The sequence below is a fragment of the Erpetoichthys calabaricus genome, chromosome 11 (assembly GCF_900747795.2).
Source record: "Erpetoichthys calabaricus chromosome 11, fErpCal1.3, whole genome shotgun sequence".
NCBI lineage: Eukaryota > Metazoa > Chordata > Cladistia > Polypteriformes > Polypteridae > Erpetoichthys > Erpetoichthys calabaricus.
The window spans coordinates 70,523,233-70,541,320 of NC_041404.2; the positions used below are offsets into that span (position 1 = coordinate 70,523,233).

Consider the following 18,088-nt stretch of genomic DNA (forward strand, 5'->3'; position numbering starts at 1 on the left):
AAACTTTTTTCACGTTGTCATTATGGGGTGTTGTGTGTAGAATTCTGAGGAAAAAAATGAATTTAATCCATTTTGGAATAAGGCTGTAGCATAACAAAATGTGGAAAAAGTGATGTGCTGTGAATACTTTCCAGATGCACTGTATACAGTATTGTGGATCTTCAGCTGCAAATATGCAAACCGTATCACAGACCTTCTCTTCCATATATATATATATATATATATACTGTGTGTGTATATATATATATATATATATATATATATATATATATATATATATATATATATAGTGACGGATGGCCGGGGCACATGCCTGACCGGGACATTCCTGCACCATATGCACCAGGGGGGGAAACCCAGTATCTCCCCCTGGATGCTAGATGGCAGCCTCCCTGGGTGGCAGCGATGCCTAGGATTCCCCCACGGCTTCATGGGGGTTGGAGTTCTGTGCAGCCTTGTTGGGTTCCACAGGCACCGCCAGGGGGTGCTGCAGCAGGAGCTGATGGCCCTTTTGGGCATTGGTTTCACCATACCCGGAAGTGCAGCCAGATGTCGGCAATCGAGCACCTGGAGCACTTCAGGGTACCCAATAAAAGGAGCCAGGGACCACCACTCAGTGGCCAGAGTCGGGTGGAGGAGGACAAGGTTGCCTTGGAGTAGTGGTGGTGAAAGAAAGAAGAGTGGTTAGTGCTTGTGGTGGTACTTTGGGACTGCGTTGTGGCTGGGGGACATGGGGAAAACATGCCCTACTGCTGGAGAAAATAAAAGATTTCTTGGTTTTTATACGTGCCTCCGTGTCAGATTGGGCGCATATATAGCGCCTTTGTTACAATATATATATATATATATATATATATATATATATATATATATATATATATATATATATATATATATAGTTAAAATGTATGTGTTTTGATACATTTTGTCACTTTTAAAAATATTCTGTAAAGCACTAAGGTGCTAAGTTATTTTCTCCTGCATTTGGTTATTTAAACCAGTGAAAGAGTTAATAGTAAATGACTAGACCCTGGGTTGTTAACTCTCAGATAAAAGCACAACCAGTTTTCATTTTCCTTTTTTTTCTCCTCTTTTTATTTAACAACAGCAATCTCCTGGGAAGAATTGAAATCTATTACCGAAAAAGAAAAATGGACCGCTGTGGTCTGCCTGTTGTCACGGCGACAAGCAGCATAGAAAGTGGAAAGCAGGATTGGAGGCTGCAGAAGTGCGCTGTCCTGCTGCACCAGCTCAGTAATAAATGTGTGGTGCCAAAGCCCCCCACCCCACCCCATTTTGAGAAGAACACAATTTTAACCCAATTTCTCTTTAATTGCTGATGTTATTGTTCAGATTGTGTGTGCCCAGCATTATTGCATTTATTTAACTCCAGTCACATTCTTCACTCCATAGTCAGGACTGGGTTGCTAATTTACCAGGCTGTGATTTAAGGAATGAGCATACACATTTGTCAATCCAATGAATAATTCAGAGGCAAGTTGACCCTGATGACTGGATTTTTATATATGTGCTTATCTCCTGTCAACTGCTGAATTTGTTCTTATTTGTGGTTTGTCTGCAAACCACCAAGAGCAGACTGCGTCACATGCATGCATCCACAGATTCGGCTGGACAAGGTTATATATTATTAGCGCAGCTTCCTTTTTCCCCCTCCCCTACGCTCTTTGTCTCTCTGATGGTTATCAGATACAGGAGGAGGAGACCACGTGCAAACCTGAACTTCAGCTGCATTTCCCGCAAGCTGCAGCGCCACATCACCCACCTCCAGGAACAGGAATGGGATGCTTACATTTTGGGCTTTGTTGAATTGCATTATGCAGCTTGAGAGTCAGGAAGTGGCAAAGCTGTACCAGACAGAGTTCATCCGGAATGCCCGAGCAGTGGGTGTCCTGTGGGCTGTGTGCACCCTTTGCTTTGCAGTGATTGAAGTTGTCATCCTCATTCAGCCATCGTGGGTGGCCACTGGAGAGCTCCATTTCAGGCCAGAGCAGTTCAAAAGCCCAGAGCAGATGCCACAGTCGGGCTACTTTGGTTTGTATGAGATCTGCATAGAAACTGACTGGATGGTACCAGAATGCAAAGGTTCACTGGCCTCCCTCTCACCCATCCCGGCCTTCAAGACCGCGGCCGTCTTCATCTGTATGTCACTTGTAATGGTGTGGATCAGCGTTGGCTGTCTGGTTCTTTTCCGATTTTGTAATTCAGCCACCATCTACAAGGTCTGTGCGTGGCTGCAACTGTCAGCAGGTACGAGGATTTTGCCTCTTTATGCATGTGTTTAGGAGTGGGATTCAGAGGGGTCACTTTGGAAGCTTCAACCCACCATCCATCTGTCCATTTTTTAAACAATCCTTTTCCATTATATGGTTATAGGAAGTTGTAGCCCATCCTGGCAGCACTGAACATGAGGCAGGTACCAAACCTGAATGGGATGCTGATCCATTACAGAGCACACTCACTCACTCCATGAGAATTTACTTTCACCATTAACCTCAACTGCATGTTTTTTGAATATGAGAGCAAAACAGCACTAACTACTGTGCCAACCTGATACTCAGGCTTGAGTGTTACTAACTGATATATTGAGATACTACGTAGTCTTCAGAACATAATAAAGTGGGCACTGCTGTTGTAGTAAATTTTGCCTTAGATGGAGGGTGCCCAGTTCTCTTGTTCAAAGGGTATCCATGTCTGCTATATGAATGGTAGAACTGAGCCCCTCCTTCTTCCTTAATTTGCCTTTTTGCTGCCCTTTTTTCCATCAGTCCAACAAATGAATACATACAACGATTGTGAGATAAAGTCATGCATCAGTCTGTTCAGACTGAGTTCTGCCCTTTTCACCCTTAAAACCAGACACCTTTATTTCTGGGCCAATGCCCCTTTCCAACAAATGAGCTTGAACATTCACCTTTGGAGTGGGGTACACCATGGTCCTGTACCTAGGATGTGACTGCCATATGCAATCTTCTTAGACCTGTTCAGTGATTTCTGATGATGGTGCTGGTTGTTAAAGATTGATGTGTATGTGTATTATGGGAACATTTCAGGCACAAACATTGTAAGCGTTGCAAAACTTGGAAATCTTTGTATCAGTCGGTATGATATAAACCTGAAGATGTTAAAGAGCTTCTGTTCTGGACTTCTCTGGCCTGCTATTACCCCAGCCTCAATTGTGTTTTCTTTCTGTAAACAAATATGGATGTTAGTCCTGTGTAATAACAGGTAGCCACAGATGACTGCAAGGTACTGTTACTTAATCAGATTCAGTATTGCCTATTGTTGGATGAGGCCAGAAGGTGTTCATTGCTGAACATGATGTGATACAGTTGAAAATCAGCACCAAGTCATGGTGCAGAGTGCAGACTCTCCTTCTTCTAACATGCCCAGCTTTAGATATGTTGTACAAATGCATGTGCTATTTGCAGGTGAAAATCCTTACAGGAGGTTACTTCCATCATTTATGCCAACTCAAGGCCAAAAAATCAACAGTCATGAGAACACAATGTCAAGAAGAAACACACACAGAACCCTCAACATTTCACACTACCATACACACTGAGGACCTAGGAACACCTGGGCATTACCAATATGGAGCTATAACAAGCTGACTTCACCACAACCATGACCACCACAAGTGGAATGAGAATGCATGGATGACAGTGTAGAAGAAACAAAGTGCCATCCCATTTTGGAAATGCTGTTTTAGGTGACACAATGACATAGCTTACTGCTTTTGATGTTTTGAATTTTGCTGATTACTACTATGCAGAACCCTTATCAACTGTGAGTTTGCTTTTCTTAACTATCAGACAGTATCTCACAGAATGCGCAGCACAACTCCTGGTCCTGACTTTGTTCCTGTCACATCTGGACAACCGCAACTCTCTGCTGACAGGAGTACCAGCATGTTCCATCAAGCAGCTGCAGATGATTCAAAATGAAGCTCTAGGTCTGTTGTCCATGTCACTTTTCAGGTCACTACACTGGCTTCCTGCAGTGGCATGTATTAAGTTCATATCCTTGATGTTCGCCAAGAGAAAATTCGGTGGGTCTGTACCTACCTAAATGGAGACACTTTTGAAGTCCATTGCTCCTTCTTCACCACTCAGGTCTGCTGATGAGTGGCGTCTAATGATGCCACCTCTGTGTTGTACCAAATCTCAGTCTAGACTTTTTTCTTTTGTATCTCATGGTTGGTGGAACGAGCTACCCATTTCAAATTGAAATACTGACTTCTTCAATGTGTTTAAGAAGCATTTCAAGATTGTCTTGTTCAGTGAATTTCTGTCTATCTGATACTGACTGATAGATTTAGTAACCTTGGAATTGCTACTCATCTGTTTTTGTTTTGAGCTCCACACTTGTGATGATCAATTTTGTATCATTATCCTGGAATTCTTGCTCCTAAACAGTCTCCCAGACTAAAGTTTACTCGATTATGTTGACCTGTTTTGTAAGTTGTTTTGGATAAAAGTGTCATTTAAGCTAATTAATTTAAATGTTAAATGTTGTGTCTTTTCTGCTTTATAAAACAGGGTTTTGCTTGGCTGTCGCATGCCTGGTTTTCCCAGACAGCTTAGACACCCCCGAGGTACACACACTGTGTGGAAATGGGGTTGGCAGCTTCTCCTTGGGCCGCTGTTCTGTGCACTGGGCCTTTGTCCTAGCCATACTGGGAGTGCTGGATGCCTTCATACTATCTACTCTGGCTTTTGTTTTGGGAAATCGGCAAGATGCTCTTCTTCCCCAGGACTTTAATCCCCATGCCAAAGGTAAGGTGTACTCTTTAGTCTTTAGTGCTTGTGCAATCCTGAGAGCCCAGCTACCCTCTAACCACTGAAACAAAGCACCAGATACCTTAAGCCAACAAACTGGAATTACTGGGAGCAGCATGAAAAAAGGAGCAAGTGTCTCTGACTCCCACTTCCAGACCTACAGTAAATCATTTGCCTGATTGGACTCTCTCTGGCTTCTCCCACCGGTAATAAAGAATTCTTTACCATATTAGTGACGTTTCAGTCTAGTGGGCATTTCATGGTTTTCAGAACGAGAATAAATATCTGCAGACACCTTGAAATCTTGGTGGATAACATTGAAATCTATGGCAGTAAAGGCTACACCTTCAGGGGTTATTTCCAATGACCATCCCCAATATCCCCCAGTCCACACACTGTGAACTTTCAGAGTACAATCAAAAACACAAGCGAATCAAAGTCTTGACAGCTATCAAAACATACTGAATTTGGTAAAGCAACATTAATGGTAACATTTGAAAATAGATGTCTTAAAATAAATTTGATTTAGGAATGAAGTTTATGTATTGTATATTCTGGTATAATATGTTTGCCATTTACTATTTGACAGTAATTTTAACTTACTTTACAAGTTTTTTTCATTATACATTGTATAATGATAATTAAGGCTTCTAATTCTAACTCAATACAGGTTCTGATTGACACTAGGGGGCTCCGCCCCCTGCTCGCTTCGCTCGCCAACCCCTGGCGTTGGGACATGACAAAGAGTGAGATGTATGAATTAGATATAGAATAGTGTGCAGCTTTGGATGATGCGCATAGAAATATCAAATAAAGTATCAAGAAGCAGAAAGCAAATGTCTATGCGTTGGAATGTAGGTGTGTTGTTTTCATCAGGACGTAAATGTAGAACAATATCTCTGTGAAATGGAGGCTCACCATGTTTACTTTGAAAGACAATTGCCACTTCATTAACGACGGGCAGATTGTATTGTCTTGGATCTTGTTCTTTGTCCTTTATCAAGACCAAAGCAAATGTAGTTGCCGCTATACCTTCTGCATTTGCTTTTGTATTTGCCTCCTTTTAAACTTCATGTAGCATTTTTATAGACTTAGCTAATGGGTGATTGTTTATGACATGAGAGACGTTTCTCATTATAAGCTCTGTGCATTGTTTGTTTTCAGGAAGGTTCATGCGTTGATAGATTGCCTCATCTGGATCTAGGATGTAGATTTGTGCATATTTGCGTTGTTGATTTGTTTCAGGGTGCACTGTTCCAATGCGATGCAATATTTGTCCACATATGCGAAAGCAGTATGGGCCATTGCCTTTTGGTGGCCTGATATGTACTCCGGTTGATGGAAAAGCAAATGAACTATTGTAGGATCTAATGCAGTTCATAAAGTTTTTACTTTCAGGCACATCGTTAGTTAGAAGCTTCTTTAGATATTCAGGATATGAATGTAAAGGAGGCAGTCTAATCTGACCTTTTTGACAACAACGTGTAAATTCATTACTTGTATTGCCAGTTGTTTCTTCTGTGAAGTTAAGTGAATGACAATGATTGCAAATGACATTCATTAATCCCAATGAATTTTCCTCAATAGTGGATTCCTTATTGAAGGCGTTTTCAGTCATTTTGCGTAAGCGTTTAACAGGTGTGTGGCGTTGATGTCCGCGACGGGCATGTTTCGCTTTTTGCGTTTGATTGCCTTTTTGTTGCATGTCCATTATTTGTGACACGCTATTTTTTTCTTTTTTTTTTATTCGCCTCCGCTTTGCGCAAAGTCCGTTTCAGTCTACGCCATGCATTGTTTGTATCGAGCCTTGTCCGATTTTGTATGTCGGTCATTTGAGCTTGGTGCTTTTCGCGTCTTGCTTTTTTTTTTTTCTGTCAGTTTATTTGCGCGTTGTTCACGTCTCCGTTCATTTATTCTGTCTCTTCGCTCCCTTTTTTGTATGTGTGATACGCAAGCTCTTTCGGTTTGAAATCGTGCTTCTTTCGATGCAGCACTTTGACACGCGCGCTGAATGCGTCAACGTTCATTGTGTCTGTCCATTTGGGCACGTCTCTGTAACGGTGTCACTTGTGCTTTGCGTTTTTTGATCCGAGACATTTTTAAGCGCGCTTTATGCGCCGCCGTCTATTTTCTTGTTTCTTTCGTGTTCGTGTGTTTGTTCCCGTTATCCTTTCCGAATCGTTTTGTACCCGTGACCGTGTATTCATGACTTGTTTCTTTCTTAGCATGCGAAATATGGATAAGTAATAAGGAGGATCGCACTCACTGTTAATATGTATCCTTTTCTGCAGTTGAACGGTTAATAGTGCTTTATTGAAAGGACATCCACCTATGCTGACACCTATGCTGCCTAGTGTGAAGGTGTCGACGTTCACTTTAGAATATGTGGCTTTGGGTGTCACTTCTTATGGATGTGTGGGGGGGATTGTTGTTGCGCGAGCGTTTTCTTTCTTTTTGTGTTCGTGTCCCGTCCCGTGCCTGTAGGGTGGGGGGGGGGGGGGTGGTCGTGCCTTGCTGTTCTTTTTTTTTGGTGTGTTTAGTTTCGTGTGCAATGTGTTTCGTGCTTTCCCCGCGTTTGACTACTTTTTTATGTGCCTTTTCCTTTTTTAGGTGCTTGTTGCGCCTCATTTCTGTGACTCCTTTTTGTATGTGCTCACTCCTGTTTTCTGTGGTCTTGTCCGCCTCTCGCGGCCCCTCATCCGCCTTTGTCGCCCTCTTTTGTCCGCCTTTCTCCGACTCTCGCGGACTCTTTTTGCGCCTGCGCCTCTCGCGGACCCTCATCCGCCTCTCTCGCCCTCTTTTGTCCGCCTTTCTCCTCATCCGCCTCTCTCGCCCTCTTTTGTCCGCCTTTCTTGGCTCCTCAGCCGACTCTCGCGGACTCTTTTTGCGCCTGCGCAGTACGTCTTTTTGCAGCTACGGCCCATTGCCGGATGTGCCTGCGTCCATCATCCGGTTTAGCATTCTCGGTTAGTAATATGGATATCCTTGGACTGTTCCGATTGTATTGATTTGTATGATTTTCACATACTAGCAAAGCTTGGTCTTAACATCTGCTGACCTACACATGGTCTTCCATATTCCAGGAAGCACCACATTTAGCTTTTCAGGGGATCATTTTACATGGAAAGTTCTCATTTATTTATTTTCTTCAGGTGCAGGTTCATAGGTTTAGTTTTGTTTTCATGGGTGCTGAAATTTCATAAATTTATACAAACAAAAGGCAGCAGGACTGGAGCTTTTGAATGCATTTGTTAAGGATTGATTTAAATAAAAATACTGCATAAACATCTCCTAAACAGATTTACTTTAAAAACTGGCAAATATCATTTTCTGTCTTTCATCATCATCTACAAGATTCACACTTGGCATGCTAAAATAAAGTCCTTCATAGTCCAACCTCCTGTCTCTATATCTCTCACTCTCTCTGAAGCTGTGCATTGATTGGATAGTTGTATTGACTTTTTTGCATATGCAAGGTTAGATTAACTAGGAATCAGGTGTAAGTATTTAATTATGATAATTATAGTTCAATTCTGTTGAATTTTATGATTATATTAAGTTTCATTAATTTAAATAAGTATGCGTGTCTGTGGAGCTGCCTTGATAAGATTATAACTAAACTGTCATCACCATTGTAAGGTGCCTACTTGGCTAGCTGTTTAAGTAGAGACCTATGCATTGTCATCTATTATTATAATGTGAACCAAAGGTGATCTTCTTTTTTCCCTTTACAGAAATGTTTAATGCCAAAATATGAAGCCTGCTAATACAGCCCAATTCCATTTCCCGTGTGTTTTCTGAAATGTCACTCCTAAAGGATGTAGTTTACTCAAATTATAAATTCATTGTTTTTGTACCCAAACACTCCATGTTTTGCTCTGCCCAGTCTTGGCTTCTCTCTCATGCTTCCAATTTTCTATGTACAGGTCTGCCAGTGATGATTCCCCTTTTCCAGCTTAGGGCAGCAGAAATGCTAGAGTTAGCACTGACTTTAGTTATTCGTTTATACGTTCAGTCAAAAACTGGATACCATGCAGCCTCATTCATGATCCATGGCTCTGCAGGTATCAGGGTCATTTACCGCTGTGTGTGTATTGACTACAGAGATCTGTATCTCTTGTGGCTCTTCATTATCAAGAGCAAAATGTTCACCTCCTTTTAAATGGGTATAGCAGCACACCATTTAGCTCAAATTCACTCTGCAGAGGTCACATCATTTCATTTACAAAACTTGACACTCTTTCAAACTTATATTCACTCTTATATCATCATAATTTTGAATGCAACAAGCGTCAATGCATTATGCCCTTTTACCACTAGTCCACTGCCTTCCCTTGTTTATTTTTACCATGTGTAATGCCTTCTCTTACACATGACACATATTTAACAGGGCTGTTTTTGCATGTCATTTGGTCAGATGACACTGACAAGAGCACCATTGCTCTTTTCTGTGTAAATCAGTGTTTCCCAACCTCGGTCCTGGGGACCCCCTGTGGCTGCAGGTTTTTGTTCCAACCAGCTTCTGTTTTTAACTGGACTCCTGGGCTAATTAAGTGATGTGTTATTTCCCACGTTCTGTGTTTTCGGAACAATATAGAAATTAGAAAACTAAGTTTGGTAAAAAATATATATTTTTTTTTTTTAAATGTACCAAGCAGTTATATGGGAATAATGTATTTTTTTCTTTTTAACAATATTTTCATTCTACTTTTCTAGGTGTTCTAATTGTTTAAATAATCCATTATTTACTAATTAGTGGGTCTGACGCTAAAGTAGTTGCAGCCTTTGATTATTCAGTGTGTTTTTTGACTGCGTGTCTGCTCTGCTCATTTTTAATTGTCATTAGTAAGATACAATGAAGGGGAAATACTGCACAGAGAAAGGGCAAAATATAATGAAATCAACAAAAGAGAGTTAAGCATTTAAATCAATAGCAAAAGCAGAAATATTTCTAATGTCTTATAAATGTAAAAATAATGCTGCTGTGCTTTTCTGAATGTAGAATAAAAGAAAAATAATACCAGCTAATTAAATGAGATCAGTGTTATCAGGCGTTGTCACTGATTAGGAATCTGGTTGGAACAAAAACCTGCAGCCACAGTGTTCCCCCAGGACCGAGGCTGGGAAACACTGGTGTAAGTCATCACTCATGGGTCATGCTTTGCCTTCACTGTCAATTTGATTGGTTTAGAAATGTCTGAAACAGTGAACCATCTACTTGTTCCCACCCACATGTAGGCCAAATTCATTCATGACTGTCACCAAATGTATAACATATATGTCAAGCCCTGTGACTCTCATTACTTTAATAATGAGGTCGTCTTGTCTAAATTTGGTCTCTCTGAACCACCAAAGCAAGAAAGTGAATATTTTGGTAGAGAAGTATTTTCTTGATTTTCCTTGGCAACAAAGCAACATATATGATTGGTGACTCTCTGGTTCCCTCTCCTGGCAGTAAAGAGGATGACTCAACAGATTAACTCTTCTAATAATATCTAGGCAATGTGTTGGCCCTGAGGCAAGGGATCAGCGCTGGCAATCGGAATGTTGCCAATTCAAATCCCGTAAATGCCAGGAGTGACTCTACTCCGTTGGGCCCTTCAGCAAGGCTTAACCTGCAATTGCTTTGTCCTGGGTATGATGTTAATTTGCATTCACCCCTGCAATACTCCAATTTACAGGGAAAATGGGAGTTGATGGCAGGATTGGCACTCCAGCCACTGTAAAAAAATCTCAAACTGTTCCAGTGTGGTGTTGAGTTGTTACCCTCTGCACACTGGTCCCAATCCAGGTGGTTTGTCATATGGTGGGTGCAATGCACTGTCAGCATGGAGAATGGTAATAAAAAATTCCTGAGATAATTTGGCTTTAATGTTCATTTTGCATAATCCACATGTCCGATATCCAGTTATATGCTCACAACATTTAAAACATGCATTTTGCCTAAAATATTGGCAAATGAACCACTTCTGGAAAATCGTCCCATGAACAGCATGGCAGGACTTTCAAATGAAATCGAGGTTTTGAATTGAAAACTAGGAAACACACCCATTACTGGTCAGGACTTCAGGACTCTTGTCCTGTAATAGCTCATCCATTGGTTACCATAGCACATGTGATATCAACATCACCGGGCATGATCTGAGAATGTAACACAATTAGAGATTTAAAGTTAAAGAAAAGCACATAAAGACATTATCAGGACAGTAGGCCTCAACTTGCGCATGTGAGGTGCTTCAAGAATCAGAAGGTCAGTTCACTGGTGCAGTTTCACAGACTGCCGTTGAAATGCGAGCAATGAATGAAGGAGGAAGAGGTTCTGCACTTGAAAAGCTGGAACCCATTTGAAAGCACTTGCCAGTCACTCACAAGAAGATTTTCCAGAAGCAGTTTAACAATATTTTAGCCAAAATACATGTGTTTGGGACTTTGTGAGCATATGACTGGATATCTGCCATACAGATTATACAACACAAGTAGCTGCAGATTTTTTTTTGGATATGTTTACTGTTATTCTATGTGGGTATCTCTTCTCAGGTATCACTCACTACAAGCAACAAGGAGTAAATGACAGATAACAAAAGTATCATTTTTGAAGAAGTGATCCTGTAGAATTCAAGTCCAGGTTCCAAAATGTTCATAAAATGTACATTTAAAAAGTGTATATACATTAGCAGGCTTATAACAAGACCTACAATACACAACACTATCTTTATTGACCTTTGTATACTTGCTTTTCCGAAGTTGTTAAACTTTTGACTTCCTTTTCTGGTTCTGGAAGAAGTGGTTTCTCTCATTAATGTCCCAGAATTCTCAGCTAAGAGAAGCTGTGATTACTGCCACTGTGTCTCTTGCCATGGTTAAAAAAAAGAATGGCCAATCTCTGCCCAGTGCCCACTTTACCTCTGTGTGTGTGTGTGTGTGTGTGCTTCCTACTGCTGACTTTCTCCAAAAGGAAAAACCTTTTAAAATCATTCTGCATGCTACCACATTTGTCCTCTTGTACACATCACCTTACAAGTATAAGTAAGTAATATATATACATTCAGTATATGCATACTATTTGTACAGTATGTGTATACATTGTGAAGGCAAGGGGGTGCCATAGAGCCCCTAACACGGACCCACAAGGCAGCCCCAGACTCAAGTAAAGGGTATTTATTCCACAGTATTTCAGTATACACAAGCACAAACAAAAGTCAAACTCCTTATATCACCTCTCCTCTTCCACTACACTGCACTTCGTCAGCTGAGTGTTGCCTTCCTTAATCCCAGCAACGACTCGCCTGGACAAGGCAGTGCAGTCCATTTTATTGAGGACCCAAGAGTACTTCCAGTGTCAGGGCTGTTGCCCATTAAAGTAACAGGAAGTACAACCCATGCAGCACAGTATTGTGGCACTCACGCACCCATGCTGGTTCCTGAATGAGTGCTGGTATAGAAGGCTGCTGCCATCTAGTGACTTGGGGGAATAAACATCCCCCAGAGACAGTCTTTCCCTATCCTCCTCTTCTATCCCAGCCAGGGAAGGTGCTACAAATACAGGGTGAGTCAAAATTATGTTAACATTTGAATGGCAGAAACAATTTATTCACAAAACATACTTCATATGTGCAAGATGATTTACAGGAATGTCTCAACCTGTTTGCCCTCATGTTCAACACACAAAAATCAACAAGCAACAGTACCATTTAAAGCCAGGACACACATTTTGTGGGGAATAAATGATACAACAGTCCGTATTGTGTCCTTCGGGTCATTGATATCACAAACTTTCCTGCTATACATGCGCTCCTTCACCATACCCCATAACCAGAAATCACAGGGTGTCAAATCAGGGGAGTGTGGAGGCCATGGCAATGGTCCACCATGACCTATCCATCAACCTGGAAAGGTGTGGTCAAGATAAAAATAATCCATTAGTGTTAACATAATTTTGACTCACCCTGTACATCTGGTCAGGACGACTGTCCATTTGCCTGGGAAGATGGTAGATAACTGTTGTCTTCTGTCTTGGTTGTAATGTCCATCCATCCATTAGGGAAGCCTTGTCCAGGAGTGATATCCTTTCCTCTCTTGGCTGGAATGCCTTTCAGTCTAATTGGGGGTTCCCGTCCACATAAGGTATCTTCCCGAGTCCCTGCTGGGATGCCCATCCATCTTGTGTGGCACTTACAACGTGTATATATGTGTCAGTCTATGCGTCTGATATATACATATACTGTATTTAGCTTATAGACAGATAGATACATAACAAGGTACAGTAGCGGTGTTAATGTTTGCAGTGTACTCAACCTGACAATTTTCTAGGCTAAGACGTGTAATTCCTGGTACTTTACCATGTCTTCTTATGAGCTACATAACTTATGTTAAATGCATTAAATGTCATGATGGTTACACACATTGATGTGACTAATCAACCTTAATAAAAGGATAAGGGTCTGTGAATCTGTGTGCTATGACTCTGTTACTGTACTTGCCATTTGGTATGGGATTTGTAAAAACGTTAATTTTTGTGAAGCGTCATCTACTATCTGTTTCTATTGTGGAGGAGTGATGGCTGTGTGGCTAAGGAACTGTGCTGGCATCTGGAAGGTTTTCTGTTTAAATCCTGTTACTGCCAGAAGGGATCCTATACCACACTGGGCCCTTGAGTAAGGCTCCTAACCTGAAAATCGCCCCAAGTGTGCTGTACAATGGAAAACCCTGCACTCTGACCCCCAAACGTCATGCAAAAAGACAAATTTCTCCTCAGGGATTAACAAAGTACTGTATATTAAAAAATATATTGGAATGACAAATGCAATGCATTTTACTACTAAAAATGTTTGTGCTGCTCCACCTTTTTGAATGACAGAAATACAGTAACTAGACAGACACACAGACCAACACACCAACACTTACTCTCTCTCTCTCTCTCTCTCTCTCTCTATATATATATATATATATATATACAGTATATAAAATACAGAAAATAAAGTTCTGTGTTTTAATACATTCTTGTTTAGCTTGGCACTGGAAAGTGGTTACATATTGCATGTTGGTTAGACATGCAAATAAGAAATTTACTGTATTCTGTATGTGTTACAGTACTGCTACTATTGTTTTTTTGTTTTGTGCATGAACACATTGCCTACACACTAATCTGATTAATAGTTCATAGAGATACTGGCTTTTATTTTTGCCTAATTCAGGGGTTGCCAACTCCAGTCCTGAAGGACCACAGTGGCTACAGGTTTTCATTCTCACCCTTTTCTTAATTAGTGACCTGTTTTTGCTGTTAATTAACTTCTTTTGAATTAAATTTAATTGACTTGCTTTTTTAAGACTTGTTCCTCTGAATTGCTTCATTTCCTTCCTTAAATGGCACCCAAACAGAAATGAAATATGAAGTTAATGAGCCAACAGAAGACCAAATAAGTGAGGGCCTCAAAATCCAACCGATTTCACTCCAGCCAGCTGCTTAATTAGGCACAGAGTCTTGTTGTTAATTAAACCCACTCTTTAATAGCATACATAACCAAAATCGTTGATGTTCTCTTTTGTAAGAGCACTACTAAAATGTTTTGGGGACCTGAACCGATCAACATTCCTGAGACTTTCAGATACTGTATGATGTACACAGTTTGCTTGTCATGTTTTGGCTCATTTTGTATCTCATTAATGAAGAAACAATTAAGGGGTCTTAGTCTTCAAGAGCAATTAATTCAAAAGAAGTTAATTAGCAGCAAAAACAGGACATTAATTAAGAAACCGGTTAGAATGAAAATCTGCTGCCACTGTGGTCCTCCAGGACCGAAGTTGGGGACCCCAGCCTAATTTCTCTGTTGAGTAATTAAAGTGAGTCTTATGTAGTTTGTATGTAACAGACACTTTCTCCTGCTTGATTCACAGATTTGCCTGAAACCTAGAGGAGATGCGGTTTTACCAAGATTTCTAGAAAACAGGTGAGAGAACGCTGTCAGTTCAGGATGTTCAAGACACAGACATGCAATTACTGTATGCCAAATGTCTGATTAAGTAAAGTGCCTCAACATACCACACATTTGAGTTTGATGCCCAGCTTACTTTGTATGTGGAGTGTGGATGTTCTACCTGTGTAGTGTGAAATTTTCTCCAGATGTTGCACCTTTTCCCAAAAGCATGCAGGTCAGGTTGACTGGTGTTTCTAAACTCACATCACATATCTTTAGCCAAATCAGCAGTTCCTTTGTGTAAATTTGAGGGTTGTTGTTTTTTTATAATATTCCTTGAGCTTCTATAAAAGCTAAATTTATCCTTAGAACAAATAAAGCTCTATCTATCTATCTATCTATCTATCTATCTATCTATCTATCTATCTATCTATCTATCTATCTATCTATCTATCTATCATTGTTTGTGCTCTCACTTGGTAATCGCTGCTCTGTTACAGACTTCCTCATAATGCCCTACTAGGCAGATGTATTTTAACAAATTGGCTGTAACTCCTTTCAATACAGAAAGGTGGCTAGTTCAGTTGCTATTCTTCACATGCCAAATTTTTCACTGGAAACCAGTTAAGCAGATGGTGATCATCCCTGCCTACTATAAAGATGACTCCACATATTTGTGTTTTAAGTGTTGAGCTCCAGATCTCCTTTGGGATCACAACAAAGGTACTATTTTGATGGAATTGAAGCCCTTGACACTGGAGAGAATTATCAACTAGTATTTCTGCATGCTTAAATTGATTATTATTAATAATAATAATAATAATACATTTTATTTATTTGTAGGCGCCTTTCTAAACACTCAAGGACACCGAACAATAGACAAAACAGAGATTATACACAAAAGTAAATTACAAAAGTTAAAACCAGACAGAGCAATTGTAATCAAAGAGAAAATGCAGTCTTAAACAAATGAGTTTTAAGTTTAGGTTTGAAAAGTGAAAATTATTCAATATTTCTAAGCTCAGGTGGTAGTGAGTTCCAAAGCTGGGGAGCAGAACAACTGAACTATTAACTATGCATTCTAAGACAATCAACGTTCTTTGGTTTGGATCTGTTTTAGCTCTACGCGACATAGACGTAGATTATACAGGTTTGACTATGAATAGTCCAACCATTTATGTTGATCATTTTGGAACTGCTTTGTACGTTTGTTTAAACAAATCATTGTCTTTAAATGTATGCATTATAGTAATTTACATTTTGAATTTGTCACAACGTTCTGAGTCAACACACAGTGAAGACCGATATACAAACATAAACTCGGCTAAAATTAACTGAATAAACGAACGAATTAATGAATTAATACAGTATAACATCACTACCAGTGTTGAATAAAAGCAGAGACTACACTTATTTGGCACGTTTGTTTTTTCGAATACCTTTGGCAAGAAAAAAACAAGAAGCATGACGTGACCGCATCCCCGATGCGACCTTTAAGTTGCTGTCGCTCAGCTAATTAAAGGTCACAACGCACAAGGGCGGTGCATGAAGATCACGTGACCCACTAAGGTCGCCCGAGCCTGGGGTGAAATTTAGGCAGCCGCCTTCTACACTGTTAAAAATGAAGGTGCCAAAGTGGTTCTTCAGAGCGATGCCACAGGGGAACCACATTTGGTTCTCCAAAGACCCATCAACACTTTATTTATTTAGACATGTAACAGGCGCTATACAATAATGTAACAGATTTGTGAAATGCCAATGACTCGTGATTTTAAAAGGACTCTTGCTGCATACAATAACATGGACTAAGGTCAGGTTTTTCAAATCATAAAGAACCAACTTTATATGCAGAGAACCCTTCCCAGAATGAAATGATGCTTTAGCAAGCAATAGTTGCACAAGGAACCCCAGTAAAGAACCATAAAATGACATTAAGGAACCATTATTTTTAAGAGTGTAAGTGGTGGAGGCATTTAATCAAAGATCTAATGCATAGTAAAATGTTATTTTACAAATAGCGTATGTTTTAAAATCTTTTGTGTTTTCTTCCTTTAATTGTACAATGCCCGATCGATATAGTGTTCTGTTTAAACCTAACCTTATCTCGCCATCTCTCTCTCTCTCTCTCTCTCTCTCTCTCTTTCTCTCTCTCTTTATCTGTTCCATCAGATTGGACACCGATGAAAACAAAACATCCTCAATAACTCAGCCCCGTTCCCAGATCTCAGCAGCACTGGGAGGAAAAAAATCTCTACGCATCCTACTTACATAATCTGAGCTGTTGTTATGGCAACTGCTACTTGGCAACCTCCTCCTGCAGAACCGCGTCCCCAGAGTACCAAAGGAGGTTTGATTCATGCAGCAGGGAGTGAATGAGTGAGCTCAGCCTCGGGAGCGCTAGGTGTTCATTCTGTACCTTTCCCTGAAAGAAAATGTTAATAATTCACGGTTAGTAGCATATTGTATTGTCTTCAAAAGGTAACTGTGTTTTTTGTTTAAGGTTAAAAAAAAATGAAACCTAGTGTGGCAGAGTAAGACGACAAAACTGCCACAAAGAGCTCCAGCTTGATGAAGTGCTATCAAAAGCAGGTGATGAAAATGACAGCCAGCATCCAAAATGCTGCCAATAATAAATAAATAAAAGAGAAAAGAGGTTTGAGGAAAACCTATGCCTGTTGTGGTCATGCCTTTATTTGTAGTAGGTAGTCGGTGGCGAAAGAGTGTGCATACCGTGATTACCAGGGGTTTAAATCTTGTCTATTTGAGTTTCCATTGAATACTGCAGTTTCCTCCCACTATCTAAAGATATGCATGCTATGTGGACTGGTGACTTGGTGGTTTTGTAATTGAGAGTTTGGACTGGAACACATAATTGATTGGTTTCCGCCTTCTTTCCAGTGTTCCACTGAGAGGCTCATACAGCCCTAAAACAGAAAAAGTGGGTGTAAAAACGAAACAGATGCAATTAGCTTTATTGTTGTTGTTACTGTTATGCATAATCCATCCATCTACCCGATAATCCATTGTCACGTGTAGCGGCGACTAAAACCTGGTCCTTTTGCTACTGACTCACACAGCGCAAACGAGTTTCATTTATTTTACACTATGCCTGCGTGTAAAGCGTCAACTCGTAACTTAGCTGAACATGGCCACACACACTCCCAACCCTGATATGTTTAGAGGTGGGATTGACCGGGGCACTCCCGATTTCGAGCTATGTATCTCGGTCTCCCGGGGAATAACTAAAATGTAACAATATATCCCTGTTTTGACAGGTTGTCCATCTAAAAAAAAGTTTGTTTTGTACAGAAAACGTAAAAGTCAGCCGACACAGACATCAAACCACCAATCGTACAAAAGGAAAGCAACACTGTG

At 40.4% G+C, this 18,088-nt stretch overlaps 1 protein-coding gene across 1 annotated transcript; it reads left to right on the forward strand.

Annotated features, from left to right (window-relative positions):
- Positions 1–1,609: 1,609 nt before the first annotated feature.
- Positions 1,610–17,448, forward strand: lhfpl4b (LHFPL tetraspan subfamily member 4b). The gene is made up of 4 exons (XM_028812556.2): positions 1,610–2,268; positions 4,560–4,796; positions 14,694–14,746; positions 16,883–17,448. Exons 1-3 carry the CDS (start codon positions 1,803–1,805, stop codon positions 14,708–14,710), a joined length of 720 nt encoding a protein of 239 aa, XP_028668389.2. The 5' UTR covers positions 1,610–1,802; the 3' UTR covers positions 14,711–14,746; positions 16,883–17,448.
- The last annotated feature ends 640 nt before the right edge of the window (positions 17,449–18,088 follow it).

Excerpts from the sequence above, each read along its gene's own strand:
- lhfpl4b (XM_028812556.2), top strand. The coding sequence starts at position 1,803 with ATGCTTACATTTTGGGCTTTGTTGAATTGCATTATGCAGCTTGAGAGT. Across the intron at positions 2,269-4,559 it reads GTGGCTGCAACTGTCAGCAG|GGTTTTGCTTGGCTGTCGCA; the intron begins GTACGAGGATTT and ends TTTATAAAACAG.